Below are 15,197 nucleotides of genomic sequence, written 5' to 3'. Positions count from 1 at the left end.
TTAAGGTTACGGTTTAATTGTTAAGGTTACGGGTTTAATTGTTAAGTTACGGGTTTAATTATTACGGTTACGGGTTTAATTGTTAAGGTTACGGTTTAATTGTTAAGGTTACGAATTTAATTGTTAAGGTTACGGATTTAATTGTTAAGGTTACGAGAGAGAGAAGGGATCCATAACCTTAACAATTGACCCGTAACCTTAACATGTTTAATTGTTAAGGTTATGGGTTTAATTGTTAAGGTTACGGGTTTAATTATTAAGGTTACGAGAGAGAGAAGAGAGAAGGGATCCATAACCTTAACAATTGACCCGTAACCTTAACAATTAAACCCGTAACCTTAACAATTAAACCCGTAACCTTAACAATTAAACCGTAACATTAACAATTAATAAACCGTAACCGTAACAATTAAACCCGTAACCTTAACAATTAAACATGTAACCTTAATAATTAAACTCGTAACCTTAACAATTAAACTCGTAACCTTAACAACAAATCCGTAACCTACACAACAAACCCATAACCTACACAACAAACCCGTAACCTTAACAACCAACCCGTAACCTTAACAATCAATGCATAACCTTTACAACCAACCATTATCCTTAATAATGAATATTCTAAAAATACGAAAAAGAATAAAAAACAAAAATAATAAAATAATAATCCTCTTCAATCATTTTAATATCATCAAAATAACATCATGATAGAGAGAGATGATTCATAACCTTAACAATTGACCCGTAACATTAACAATTAACTCGTAACCTTAACAATTAACCCGTAATTTTAACAATCTCCCAATACAAATAACAAAAATAATAAAAAATAAAAATAATAAAATAATCCTCATTAATCATTTCAACTATCATCTCAGTACATCATGATAAAGAGAGAGAAAATAAAAATAATAAAATAATCATCATCATATTTAATAAAAAAAGAAAGAGAAAGAGAAAGGTATTATGATCTTCACATATTTTAATCTTTTGGATTTTGTGTTTTGGGGCTTAGAGAACAGAATCTTTATTTTTGGGGGTAAAACACCCGTTGACAAAGTCTTGGGGGTGGGAAGCACGTTTCCTTAGCTTTTGGGGGCTGAAAGCATTTTCCCCAAGAAAATAACTTATTTACATACTTTGTTGTAATGCATACTCCCAAGACTTCACTAAGGATCTAGCAAAAGAAAATAATCATTTATCGACTTTGATATAATACTTTCAAAACTTCAACTGGCATTAAGGAGGTAAGTAAAAGTTCAGCTACCCGAGTAAAATGGAATGATGCACATAAATCAATAGAGTAGTGTACATACCTGAAAGTCGCTTTATTTCAGTCTGGTCCTTTGTATTGCTATCAAGATGGGTATTTATGTCATCTACATACTGTCTATGCTTCTGGTGGAGGATATCAATTGCTTGACGCAGATTATTCGCCACATCCCTCATAGAGTCATCAAACTTGCGAAGTTGCACAATAGCATCTGTCACAAAAAGTCAAGACAACTATCGCTTTAACGTCAAATCAAAATCTGAGACAATATAAAAAAAAAAAGAAAATGACAACAGAAATGAGAAAGAAAATGCAATAATGCGGATTGGCAAAATAGATACTTCATTAAGTAGCTCCCAAACCTTCTGAAGTCAAACTCCCTTGTGAAGCCAATGCTAAGCTATCTGTTTTAGCTCTCTGTGCCGCTATAGTCTCCTCAAGTTGTTTCATCACACTCATAGTGTGTGAATGTCGCAAAGCAAGAGCTTCTTGAATACGCTTCAAAATTCCGTTTTCTCCATTTCTCTCGAAAGGGCCAGCTTTCAAGAGCCTACAAAGAAATGTCTCTTCCGGAGAACATGATTCAAGTAATTCTACATTGAGAGAAGGATTCGGGCACAAAACTTAGAACAATGAAATTCTATGAAGCAAAAAGAACACGCACACATAAAATCGTTGAGAACCTTTGGAGAAATCATCATGGTCCAATGCTTGTAAAGTTTCAGGATCGCCCCCAGCTCTAATTCCGAGCAGCACCAAATCGTCCACCAACTAAAATTTCATGCTAATTGAACTAAATTGAGAAAAAAATTGAAAAGACAAATCTAGGGCAAGAAATGAACTTCAATTGAGAAGTTGAAAGCTGACCTGGTTCCAGATTCTGTTCATCGTCATCAAGGTCTGATCATAAGAATCCTGCTTATCTTTCAAGTCCTTGAGCTTCTTTTCGAGATCGTGCATCTTGCTCTTCTGAACTTCTAGCTGCTGAACGAGCTTTTGATTCTCATACTGGAGAACAGCAGCATCAACCTGCAAATGGAAATTTAGAAAACACAAAGTAAACAAGATTCTTTTTCTTTCTTTCTTTCTTTTCCACTAAAACCCTAGATTCACCTCTTGGTTCTGATCCACTACTCGGGCATCGTTCTCCCGCTTGCCCGAAGCCATTGTCGCAGATTGGGGGAGAGCAAATTAGGGTTTTGAGGAATCGAAGGAAAAGGAATTAGGGTTTTAGAATAAAGAATAAAGTGATAAAGAATTGTCGATTTGGAAAGAGAGGAACCTTTGATCTCCACCCGCATTTATAACTAAGTACATAAAATGAAAGAGTTTGCTAAGGGGCTGTTTGGTTGTATGTTTTTACCATATAAAATGATGGAAAGTATAAAAAAGTGGGTCCTAATGTCAGCTTTCATCACTTTACATTGTTTGTTTAAATTCTCTTTTACGGGGCTGTTTGGTTCGCTATTATAAGGGGTGGAAAACTCAGAAAACCCCTCTACGTCAGATTTTTAGCCCTCCACGTCAGTTTTTTTTGTTTCCGTCCATTTCTTTGTGCCGCTTTGGTTCGCTCGGATGGAAGAGGGAAAACTCTGTTGAAATCGTCGCCAGCTCAGATTTTTTTCCCTCTCCGATTTCCTTCCCCAACCGAATGAAATTGATAAAAACTCTGTCACGTCAGATTTTTTTTCCTTCTCTGCTTTGTTTACAAAAGTTTTCCTTTTTTTCTATGCGAACCAAACACAAGAAAAATAAATACATTGGTTTCTCACCATTTTTTATGTGCGAACCAAAGCAAAACAATCTATTTCTTGGAAAAATTTGGAAAAATCTAAACTTATATTTCTTTACATGGAATTGCATTTCCCTATATCAAGGAAACGAACCAAACAGCCCCTACATGAAAAGCTTACACCTTTTGATGAGGTGTCACCGAAAGCAAAATCACCAAAATTAGGAGTGATTTTGTTGGAAAGCTTACACAATGTCATAAATGTGTCCAAAAAAATAATAATAAAGTCAAAACCTTGTAGAAAGTGGTGAGGTGGATAACCACTTTCCATTTTGTGTCATAAATATTCTAGTTTACATTATACTATCCAAACAATGTAATATTATTATTTTAGGATTCACAAAGATTCATAACCAAACAATGTAAACACTCAAATAAAAAGTGGTGAGGTGGATAACCACTTTCTATTTTGTGTTATAAATACTCTAGTTTTCTAAAGGCATCCAAACAGCCCCTAAATCGTGTTTCTCTCTCTCTCTCTCTCTCTCTCTCTCTCTCTCTCTTTCATTCAGATGAGGGGCTGTTTGGTTATTTCCTAAAAAACCAAAAAAATAGAAATGCAAACCAAGAAAAACTAAAAAATTACAATTTCACACATTTTCATCCCTAAAACTCACACACAACATCTAATAAAATATTATTTTTATCCAACAACTCATCCATCACATCTAATAAAATATTATTTTCATCCAACAACTCATCCATCACATCCACCACATCTAATAAAATATTATTTTCATCCACAACATCACTCAACTCATCTCATCTCATATTTAAAAATTACTCACATCATCCAATAAGATTGTGACAACTCATCTCATCTCATTAACATTTCATTTCTTTGTTTTCCTCCCAAAAAACTAGGAAAACAATTTCCTTAAGTGTGGGTCACATCATCCAATAATATAATGACAACTCATCTCATCTCATATATTTTCTTATTTTTAAGAAATAACCAAGCAAAAGAAAACATCCTATTACAAGAAATATGTTTCTTATAATTTATTTCATTATTTATTCATAATATAATATCAATATACTAGAGCTTTTCCCCAAAATTTTCTAACTTTTATCTTTACCAATCTAACAATCATCTAGTTATCTTCTTGATTCTCTTCACCACAAAAAGAGTTCTTCCAATTTTTTTATTTACTTTGCAACCTGCGTCAGCTTTGTAAAATTTCACAAAACCTGCATGAATTTCGAAAATTTATTACTGAGGAGTTAAGAGTAGTAAAATTTCACAAAACCTGCATGAATTTCGGAAATTTATTATTGAGGAGTTAAAGAGTACAATGGGTTGGTTCACTCATTTTATAGAAAAGTTTTGGCAAAACACCTGACGATGGCATCTTTGTAAATAATAGATTTTATAGATTTCTATAAATTGTGTTTGGTTCAAATAAAAAGTTAGAAATGTTTTCTATAAAGTAGGGAAAATATGGGTATTTTATAAAAGACAACTTTCTACCCGAAATTGTCTAGAAATCTGACATTTGTATTAAAAATAATTAAGCACGTCCGTACCTTATTTCTCCACCCCAAGTGATTTCCAATGGGCATTGTTAGAAACCTATTTTAAAGTGATATCCAACAAAAAAAATACCTATTTTCTATAAAGTTAAGAACTTTTTCATATTTTGAACTGAACAAAGAAATAGCAAAAAATGGTCTTTAAGTTCTATGAACTTTTTCTACGAGTTCTTACAGAAATACAAGGAAATTAAATTTTGAACACCCACCTCTTTCTTTTATAGAAATTGCAAACAGCCCCCTATGACAAAATCTCTATAATGCTCCTTGTAGAAAAAGAGGGGGATGAAATATAAGGATATCGACTAGATTTTATCTGATGAAGATAAACGAAAAACATCAACTTTTGATCACACGGGTAAGGAGCTAATTGACGCCTTGTCAGTCATGATAGCAAACTAGTAGCAACGATAGATACGGTTCTACTCATGGACTTTCTCGCCCATCCGTCCACACATTAAAATTCTCTCACTTCCTTCATAACAACATATGATATATAGACGTATCAGACAATCATACAACTGAAAATGACACAATCAGACATACGTAATGGTGCAAAGACAACAGAATACACATGCACAAAGTTACATGTTTAGTACTTGGTGGGATTATTAGATGATCATAAAATTGACGCAACATTCAATTTTCACAACTTTATTCCCCTTATCAAAAGCCAAGTGTCCCCAGAATTACAAAATATGGGAGTAAATCTACAAAAGCTGAATCCAGCAGAAAAAAGTGAAAACTCTCCACAAATCTCCAGAGGGATTGCCATTGAGTAACCTCGGAACTGTAACGTGTAGTCCAGACAAAGGAACAAGTAAACATTGTTTATAGTTGGCAATGGAAGCCCCTTCAATACATTTCAGTCAGAATCTGGTGAAACCTCGTGAATTCTGATGTGCTCTTAAAGCCAGGAGTGAAGTCAGAAAAGAACCTCAACACCGCTGCAAGATGCTGTGAATTGTTGGAGGCAAGTGCTGCTTCAAGGAATAACAATGGCCGCACTGTAATTACCTGCATTGTGGTTTAGCTATTAACAACCCTCAAGGACACTAGCATGATTGTGTACAAAGACATACAAAAGGGTAAGGAAACAAGAAAGCAAAGAAATACAACTAACAGACAACTCTTTTCAATGTAAGTTGCCTCTTGCATGCATGCATGTGTAATGTCAAGATACCTTATTTTTTCTCGCATAGCGAAGAGCTTCAAGATAGTGTCCATCTTGTAGCAGAATATTGACATAATCATGATGCAGAGACAGCTGTCTAAGCATCTCTATTCCCAGTTTCCTAGTCTGCAAATTATCATGGCCAGACTCTAACAGTTGCAGAGCAGCTTCTTTAGAAGGTTCAATAATCTGCAGGAGCAACAAGCCAATAGATTTTTATTTCTTTTCTTGAGGGAAAATTTTGGCGTCACAAAAAATATAGTTATTGAATTTGCACAATTCAAGGAATAATGGATTTATGTTACTCGTATACATATCGTTAAGTTGAAAGAAAGAAACATTTCTCCCCACTAGCAATAGATAGCAATATATACGCTAAGACATAAACCTTCAAGTATAAAACACTTAAACACTATACGATATAAGAAACATCTCAGTTATATCAATTGAGCATCATTTTCCTATTTTAAGAAACTATTACAGCTTGTAGTTTATATCTGCAATGCGGAGTAATAATCTCGAATCTCTTTGATACAGCCTTTTGCTCCAAATGCAAAATGAACATTACATGAGTTACCAACAAGCAAACGAAAAGTATTCAAACCAAAAACCTTGCAATACATATACAAAAGTTTCATAGACAGTATCCCTTGGCCATTCTCACCCAATTTTGTAATCATCACCATTCATTACTGTTATTGTTTTTTAATTTGCCTCTTTTTTTTTGGGTCTTTTGTGATCGAGTCTGCATTTCAATTTAGAGACTTCAAATTTTCTGTCAAATCTTTTTACTAATGTATGTACCTGTTCCTGTGTCTTAAACATGGGTTCTAAACAGAGAAGAAAAAACATTTGAACAAACACTAAAAACTAAGGAATAAATGGCAGGGAAAAGATAGGATCATCTTATAGAATATCTCTGCAAATTAAATGCCATGCCCTGCTCCACCTTCTCCGTTATAGTTTTAAGAAAAAGTTTATAGGATAATCAGTAGAAAGAAGAAGCCCTCAAAAGTTGTTCTCTATCACTTGTCACCATTTAATACTATCCTCTTTAATTGCTTGACTATATAAAATGACAGTAAAAGATTATTATTAAACATTATCGCAGCTACATGGTTATTAACAGTAAACGTTAAGGTGTGTTCAATAACAAAAATCAAGAAGGGAACTAGCAAATCCAAGTATCCATAGTAGCTTATTACACCAGTTGCATCTTGAAAAATGTGATATAAGGCAGTATAACTGCTGAATATGGTTGACATTCTATAGCTTTCAATTGAATCTTTTAATTAGACTAACAAAAGTTTTCAAAAAGGCCATTACTTTTCAGCCAATTAGTAAATTAAAATGGCGTGTTTACCTTGTTTATAATGAACAACCCAAGTTCAGCATCGCGATTGCTGCGGGTGAGCAGTTGGATTGTCATCACGTAAACATTTGGATGGACTTTAAAAATTTCCTTCGAAACACTAAAAGAATAATAGGAAAAGAGAGATCACCATTAACTTAGGTTTTAAGAGGTGTTTTTTTTTTTCCTGCGTTCACTCAAAAAACTCAAAGAGATTTTCCAACAGCATACCTCCGAAGAAATTCTATGATGACAGAAACCAAGTATGAAGGGTCACCAACCATTTCATCCTCTACAACAGCAAGGATAAAATGGTACATTTCATCAGGAGAAATTGCTACATTCACATTCTGTGAACCCATTTGTGGAGAAACAGACGCTTCCACTGGATTGTTATTATGCTGAACACCAGACTCCATCAGTGATTGTCCCAAATTAACACCCGAGGTTTGACCTTTCATATTATTTATAGCCTCCCTATCTTGTATGTCCTGTATATCGCCTGATAATGACTTTTCATGCCTTTCCAAATTTGCATCTCCATCAAACTTAGAACCTGAAATATAAATGCTTTAATAGTAGCAGATTTTGAAGGATTGACAAGGGTCTCCTTTTTTTCATTTATCTTTCAACTGATTCTTGAGACTCACTTATACCTTGAGCAACAGATTTAGCTTCCTGAGGCAACGCCCCAGAGCTGATAGTGTGCTGGACACCAGAATATTGGGACTTTTCCGAAGCTCGTCTATCTCCACCTCCAAGAGCATTTCCCAATTTAACCAATTGAGAATAAGAAGCAACAAGTACATCTATCGCTCTTGAGACGATAGATATAGGTCTCCTTTCAAGGATAATTGTCCGCATAATTGCCAGGCACAACAGCTTAACCTGAAAGGGGAAATAAATGATGTTAATGCCAGATCCCAGACTTTGAGCCCTCGTTATGGATATCAACTTGGCAATGTTGCACGTGAATGATAATGAATCTACCTTATTTGGCTCCAACCTTCGTCGCTGAAGGAAATCTAGAAGGGACGGAATATCCGAGCTGCTGGCAGCAATAGCCTGCAGGCCGAGGAGAGAATCTATCTTAATATAGAACTTATCATAAATCCACTTTCAATAAAGATAAAATAAAACAGTAACTCACATCCAGATCCAAGAATATCCTCCATAACATGCCATTATCAACATCACAAATAAGGTCTGGAACAAGAAACTTCCAACTATCTCCGTAGATCATCCCTCCATAAGCATTGTTCAAGTTTCCTTGCTCGCTATCTATTTGCTTGTTACAACAAGGTCCCCTCAGTAGGAGAGGAAGAGGAGCAGATACTGGTGCTAGGGAATCTAGAAAAATGTCATACAGTATAACAACCTTTGCATCTATTTGATGAACAAGAAGTACATTATCCACCACACTGACTGTTATACGACTTGAATAAATAGGCAGAGTCCCCTGCAAAGGCAGATAGTTGCTTAGGAATAGCAAAAGATCTTATGGAATATAGTTACCTATACGCCCTTAAGATGCAAATGAGAACTTCAAACTCCTCTTAACATAACCATTTAAGTACTGACTAGAGATATGTCATATTTCCACAGTGCAATAAAGCTCATAACAAAGAATTAAACCATATCATATTGTAGGCATAAACAATTTTGTAGATAGAAAATGTCAACACATTTTTCTGGTTTATTAAATTCATCTATAAAGCATAAACAACTCTTATGTGCTGTATCTTTCTACTAAAGATAGGTCTGAGTGTTAATATAGCTAGAAACTTCTACTGGGATCAGATGTAACCACTGAAAAAAAAGATTTATTTATTTATTTATATTTTTGTTTCTTTAATTTGACAATACAGCATAAAACGGCCATCAGATCACCTGAAATATCTTTCACCAAGGAAAAATCTGAGTATTAAAATAATGATGAGTTTTTATGTGTCCTACCTGTTGCACGACAGCATCACGATAGAACCTATACAAATTTAGGATCATGCCAACCCTATCAACCTGTAGGCAATATATCCTACCATACCTGCAAATACATATAACATATTGATAATAAGAAAATAATATAATGATATTAACCATAAGAAAAGCTGGAGAATAACGTAAATCCTACACAGTGACAATATGGACATCCTCAGCAGCAAGAACAGGTTTCTGGTTTGCCTCAGGCTTGCACAATGTCATCTCAAATTTAGGCAAGCGAACAACCTCAGCAGAAGAAAACTGAGGAAAAAGCAAAGGGAAATATTTAAAGAAAGAACCAGAACATGCATTTGAAACAAATAACTAGAACCTCACAACAAGATTAACAAGATAATTTGCGTAGAGCCCTGAATGTCCCAACGAAAACAATTTCACACATATGCTACTTTTTCTGAATATTATTTGTAGGCAGAAATATATGCCGCTGCATAAGAATTCCCAAAAGGAACTAAAACAGCCTGTGATACTTTATTCATTCCAAACCTTACACATAATATAACGCCAAAAACACATTTTATCATGATGTGTGTTTCTTTCAGATTTAAATAGATAAAGAAACACAAGCAACAGTGTAGAAAATAGCGCGTTCCGTAGCGCATAGCGTAACGTAGCACATAGCGTAACGTAGCGCTGCCCTACCGCCACATAGCGTTGGAAAATAGCGCACGGACAATATAACGTGCACTATTTTAGCCATAGCGTACGCTATGTAATGCGTCGTCGTGGCGCTTTGTAGCTTAAGTTATATTGTTCAATGGCTGGGATTGCTTTTTAAATGATTCAATGGCTGTGATTGAGTTTAAGTGGGTGGAGCCCACTTTTCATAAGTTAAATTCAAGTCTAAAACCCTAAAGGGCCTGTTGTCGTCGCCTCCAGAGCCTCCAGATAAAAAAAAAACCATTTTGTCAGATTCTTCCGTCTTCTTCTTCAGTTCTTCCTTCAACTCATTTTCTAGGATTATTAAAACTTATGACTTAGAAATGCTTGTTTTGTTAAAACGTCAATGATTTGGTTTCAAACTTGAAGTATTTTATGCTTTTGGATTGATTGTTAAGGCAAACATGGTTGATTTTGTTGTGAAATTGTGATGATATATTGATTTGTGATAATAATTTTATGATGATATGTTTGAGAATTGCAATGATTATTCATATTTTTTTATTTTTAATGTTATATATCTATAAAATATTTAAATAATAATAAATTATTTAACCTACGTTAAGAGTAACACTATTTTGTGTTTTACGTTAACCGGAGGTAAGCGTTACGCTATGTGTTATCGCTATTTTCAACATTGACAAGCAATAACTGTGTGCATATGCATATAACACTAAGGATTGCGTAGAATGACATCAACATTACAAACTGAGGCCACCAACTCTGTTTTAATAGGTTGAGATGCAGAGAATAAGTCTTATACACAGAGGGAAAACAGAGAGCATGTTGAGAAAAGAAACAAAAGCAATGGGTTGAAATTCTAAATATGTGCTTCCTCACGAAGTTGCAAAATATTTCATTATGGTTATACTGATAATACAATTTAACCAGCAAGAATTATGGTTGCATAGAGGCTAATAATTGAAATAATCCATCAAGAGGGGGGCAATGAGGTTTTGTGGATGTCACTATCAATACCTGCTTTTATATAAAAGATGTCACTAAGCAATGCACCAAATTACATGACCAAATAGTAAACTATCAAAAGAAATGATCTTGTAAGGAGGTGTTTGGACACATGGCTTCAAGTATACTTCCTGATGATAGAATCATACAACAGTATCTTAAAAGAATTTCTAAAGAATATTCACATATAATTGATAAAACTTGAAAACGCCAATTATGGATTAGTTTCTTTCGTACATAGCACAATAATAAATTGAAGGGGGAAAAACAATCAGGTTTTACAACAGAAGTTTACAGCCAATAACCAAGAGAATGGCAGAGAAGCATAACCATTAAAATTAAAAAACCAAACTTATAGCCAGAATACCTGAAAACCATAGAAAATAGTGCATTGCATCCCAGAGGCAAGAAGAACCATCCGACTTTCATGTGTGTAAATATACCAGCTCACGTTGAACTTTTTAGCTTCAACCAAGCGCAGGGTATTCAATTCAGGTTCATAAGAAAGTAAGTCAATACCGCTGCAATAGGATCATTGGAGTACATAAGACTGTTGGAATACCTTATTGAAAAATATCCATAAATAAATACCTATGATATATGATCATCACAGTTTATTTGTTTTATTAGGTTCAGGAATGTTGTATCAATTTCTTTGTATCAGCAGGGGTGACAAAGGTTAAGCTAACTCAGTCAGATAACCATCTTCATAACAACAAAATTACAGCTCCCAAATATAGTACCAAAGTCATGAATGCTTACCTTAAAACAAGAGATTGAATACAGCATTGACAATGTCTTGTTATATCAGAAAAAGATACCAGATGGAACAATAACCAGTGTTGTCAATGCGCGAAGCGCAATGCGGGGCGCAAAGCATCTTTACGCGCACATGCGCAATGCGCAACGCGATGCGCACGCCCGAGTGATGCGAGGCGCACACCGCACACATAATTTTTCAATATATGTAATCAAGCGTGAAAGAACATGTTTTTAGAATTTACATGAAAAATATAATGATAAATAATATATTACTACAAAATCACAATATAATGCCTTAATTTGTAATGCTAACACCCAACATAGTAGCAAAATTCATAAATTTTTAAATCAAATGTTAAATCAAGATTAATATCCAAGCAAAGGATTAATAATTGTCCTCAATTGAAGGCTATTAAAAAGACCTAATGGATTTATTTTGTTTTTTGGGATATGGAATATCAAGTATAAAGACTCGATTGAAATGTTAACAAATAAAACTATATGAGCATATGTACTATATGCACCCTACACAAAGTAATGATGTACGCGAGGCGCAAAAGGCGCTGCTACATCAGATGTTGGGCGCTTCGTCACCGCCCCGCATCGTAAGGCGCATGAGGCGCGATGAGGCGCGCGCTTTTGAAAACACTGACAATAACATACCTAGACACGTCTAGGTTAAACAATAACTACGCTTCTGAGAAGCACATATAAACAATAAGATTTACCTGGGACTCGGTTTCAACAAATAGTAGGGGTGGCAGTTCATAACCCGAACCACCAACCCGACCTGACCTGTTAATAATGGGTACGATTCGAGTTATATGGGTTCGAGTCATAAACAGGTTGACCCAAGTTGACCCATTTATTAGATAGGTTAATTCGGGTTAACCCAACTCATTACCCGTTTAATGGGCCAGGTTCCAGCTATTATGAGCAAGGTAACAACTCTTGCAGCCAACGAAGAGGCCTTGGCGGAGGATCGCTGCCTTGTTTGATTTGAGGTACTTCACCATCTCTAGGGTCTTTGGGTCGCCTCTCAGTGCTGTAACTCTCTCGATAAAGTGAGGGATTGATTGGAGGAAACCCCAGACATGGAAATTATAAGGGGGAGGTTGGGGATTTTGTTTTGGTAATTATAGTTTTGTCCTTGGTGAATTTGACGCTTTTGGTGCCAGAGCTATAATAGGTCATATTAAAAATGACTATAGACAATCCTAGGATTGTCTAACCTTGCATATAAAAATTATATAATATATATATATATATATATATATATATATATATATATATATATATATATATATATGGGCAGAAGTTTCCTAACGGGTGACACCTTTAGATAATCATCTGAAGGACGCGCCCTAAAATCACAATGATTGAGCTACATTGTGAATTGATCCGCCCGTTAAACTGCATCTACATATTCTAAAACTCCAATACACCAAGTTTGCGGTGTGAACCGTCGGGTCCGTTTGACAAAAACTTCATCCACTCGTATCAATTATAACGCGTTTTCAATGAATAGGAACTTTTCACATGCCTCGACGGGAGGTCAAACGCCGATGCGGCTCACCCAAACTTGGTGCTGTTGGGGTTTTAGAATATGTAGATTTCAAGTTATAACGGAACGGATCATCCACAATATAGCTCAAACCATGGATTTTCAGGCTGCGTTCCTTGATGCATTATCTAAGGCGTCACCATTAGCGAACACTTCCAATATATATATATATTATATAATATATATATATATATATATATATATATAATATATATATATATATATATAGAGAGACCAGCAGAAGAGAGAGAGAGAGAGAGAACACTTGTTGTCAACTAGTGATAGCCAAAAAAGTATCCACCAAACTTTTTAGCCACTGCATATCGCCTAGGCGATCTCATGATATGAATTTTTTCTATATTAATAAATGAGTGGCCTAGGAAGTTTGGTGGACATCAACTTAAGTTGATAGAGTCTTTTCCTCCTCTCTCTCTCTCTCTATACTAATAATATATATACATATATATAATATATATATATATAATATATATATATATACATATATATATATATATAAATTCTGCAATCTGACACAACTCAGTGCCTCTATATTTTCAAACAATTCCTTTGCTCTTACTAGAGTGCCACCCATGGTGGTAAATTCGTCATCCCAATACATTATGCCAGTCACTTTGTATAAGAACCAGCCTATAAGGACTAAGGTGGCATTATTTTGAATCTCTACATTTTTTAAGATTATCCACAATGTAAGCTTTGAAAACAAACAGCAAATGGGTCATTGTGTGTTAGACGGGTTAGGCCGGGTTTCCAATTTAATAAATGGGTTGGGTAACATGACCCGTTTATTAAATGGGTCAGATTTGGGAAGCTTATATGGGCCGGGTCAATGTTGACCCGACCCGACCCAACACCCCATTTGCCACCCCTAGTAAATAGTAAACTTTACACTTTCACAATGCTCAAGGAATTAGGGGTAATTACCTTGTCTTTATAAATATAACATCACAATATGGAGAGTCTGTCCAAAAGAAGCCAAGTATGCTCTCAGAATCCGGCCTACATCTCCTACTGAAGGTCTCCCCAGTTTCTCTATTTTTGAACTGGATCTCATGATTTGACCGTTGAATCCCTATGACCTTTTTATCAAGAGAATATCGAATGGATAGAACTGGCCCTTCACTAATTGAATCTGAATCAGGTGGATCAACTTGAGTAGAGTTACCTATTTTCCATGATAAAACCTGAAAAGAAAGATCCTAGGTGAATAATTCCCTTGATTCTGTGATAGATAAACTCAAGCAACAGCGAGTGGTCTACTTTCAACGACCTGATCAGATGTTGGGGAAAGAAGTAATTTATTCCCATCATCATAAAATAGCCCTTGTGTTTCAGGAATGCTGCACCGTAGAGGTGGCTGCTGTATATAAACGTGAGAAAGAGCACCTGAACCACTTAAATTCATGCGAGGTTGAGAAAATATATTTCCAAGCATTTTTATCGTTTCCCTTTCAGCTTCACCCAAGTAATTAGTCAGTTGCTCTTCTTTCAGTTATTGAAAAAGTGGCTGCAACCAACAGTAGCAGAAAAAAAGAAAAAATGACAAAAAATAAGTAACAGAAATATGTATATCTGGCCATTCAAACAATATATACTCTGAGTTTAGTAAAATTTTACCAAACCTAAATGCAGCATATCTTTGAAACATATAATCGGCCTCCCTAAGTCTTGTGATCCTTGTAGTCAAATTCACAATTTTTTGATCTTTCAGAGCAAAAGATACAATTAATATTAGGAACTTGATGGTGAACTATAAAGTTGTGAGCAATTTGCCCCAGAAATACTTCACAGACTTCTGTATGTGACTATGCACGTGGTAACTAAATATATACCGTGGTCTGCATGCATGCTCGTAGTGCATGGAATTCTTTTGAACACATGTTATGCTCAATTTCAGGAACTTTCTTTGCTATGCATCTCCCATATTCTTTTGCCTGCGCAAATACATAAACTGATCAAAAAGCAAGTCCAAATATGAGCCATTAAAGACATTACTATTAACTTATTAACTAACAATTAGTAATAGTTATGGTCCATGCGAAACAGAACTTTTCACCAAAATACATTGGATGATCACGATTCATCTTTTCTAAATCACAATTCAAG

The 15,197-nt window shown here is 35.1% G+C and overlaps 2 protein-coding genes across 3 annotated transcripts in view; both read right to left on the bottom strand.

Moving 5' to 3' along the window:
• LOC109833576 (E3 ubiquitin-protein ligase BRE1-like 2) overlaps positions 1-2,520 on the bottom strand; it is an 18,305-nt gene extending 15,785 nt beyond the window's left edge. The window contains exons 1-5 of the mRNA XM_020401295.1: positions 2,387-2,520; positions 2,141-2,302; positions 1,957-2,044; positions 1,636-1,866; positions 1,317-1,484 (exon numbers count right to left, since the gene is read on the bottom strand). Of these exons, the coding sequence (XP_020256884.1) occupies positions 1,317-1,484; positions 1,636-1,866; positions 1,957-2,044; positions 2,141-2,302; positions 2,387-2,440 (703 nt within the window). The 5' untranslated portion in view covers positions 2,441-2,520. The remainder of the gene's footprint in view (positions 1-1,316; positions 1,485-1,635; positions 1,867-1,956; positions 2,045-2,140; positions 2,303-2,386) is intronic.
• On the bottom strand, positions 5,117-14,795 carry LOC109833575 (uncharacterized protein C18orf8). 2 transcript variants are annotated; one of them, XM_020401293.1, is made up of 13 exons: positions 14,709-14,795; positions 14,362-14,598; positions 14,016-14,275; positions 11,115-11,268; positions 9,255-9,364; positions 9,080-9,167; positions 8,274-8,582; positions 8,114-8,188; positions 7,780-8,011; positions 7,355-7,679; positions 7,136-7,244; positions 5,782-5,961; positions 5,117-5,615 (listed from the first exon to the last, which is right to left on the bottom strand). In XM_020401293.1, the coding sequence occupies exons 2-13, from the start codon at positions 14,524-14,526 to the stop codon at positions 5,454-5,456; spliced, it is 2,169 nt and encodes a 722-aa protein (XP_020256882.1). In that variant the 5' UTR covers positions 14,527-14,598; positions 14,709-14,795; the 3' UTR covers positions 5,117-5,453. The 2 variants fall into 2 exon arrangements, with proteins under 2 accessions (XP_020256882.1, XP_020256883.1); XM_020401294.1 differs by having other exon boundaries at positions 14,714-14,795.

The sequence above is a fragment of the Asparagus officinalis genome, chromosome 3 (assembly GCF_001876935.1).
Source record: "Asparagus officinalis chromosome 3, Aspof.V1, whole genome shotgun sequence".
NCBI classification, from domain to species: Eukaryota; Viridiplantae; Streptophyta; class Magnoliopsida; order Asparagales; family Asparagaceae; genus Asparagus; species Asparagus officinalis.
The sequence above is the reverse complement of the archived record's forward strand: the minus strand, read 5'-3'. Positions and strand labels throughout refer to the sequence as shown.

Excerpts from the sequence above, each read along its gene's own strand:
- LOC109833575 (XM_020401293.1), bottom strand. The coding sequence starts at position 14,526 with ATGCTTGGAAATATATTTTCTCAACCTCGCATGAATTTAAGTGGTTCA. Across the intron at positions 9,168-9,254 it reads GATGTCCATATTGTCACTGT|GTATGGTAGGATATATTGCC; the intron begins GTAGGATTTACG and ends ATGTATTTGCAG. Across the intron at positions 8,583-9,079 it reads GTGATGCTGTCGTGCAACAG|GGGACTCTGCCTATTTATTC; the intron begins GTAGGACACATA and ends CTGCCTTTGCAG.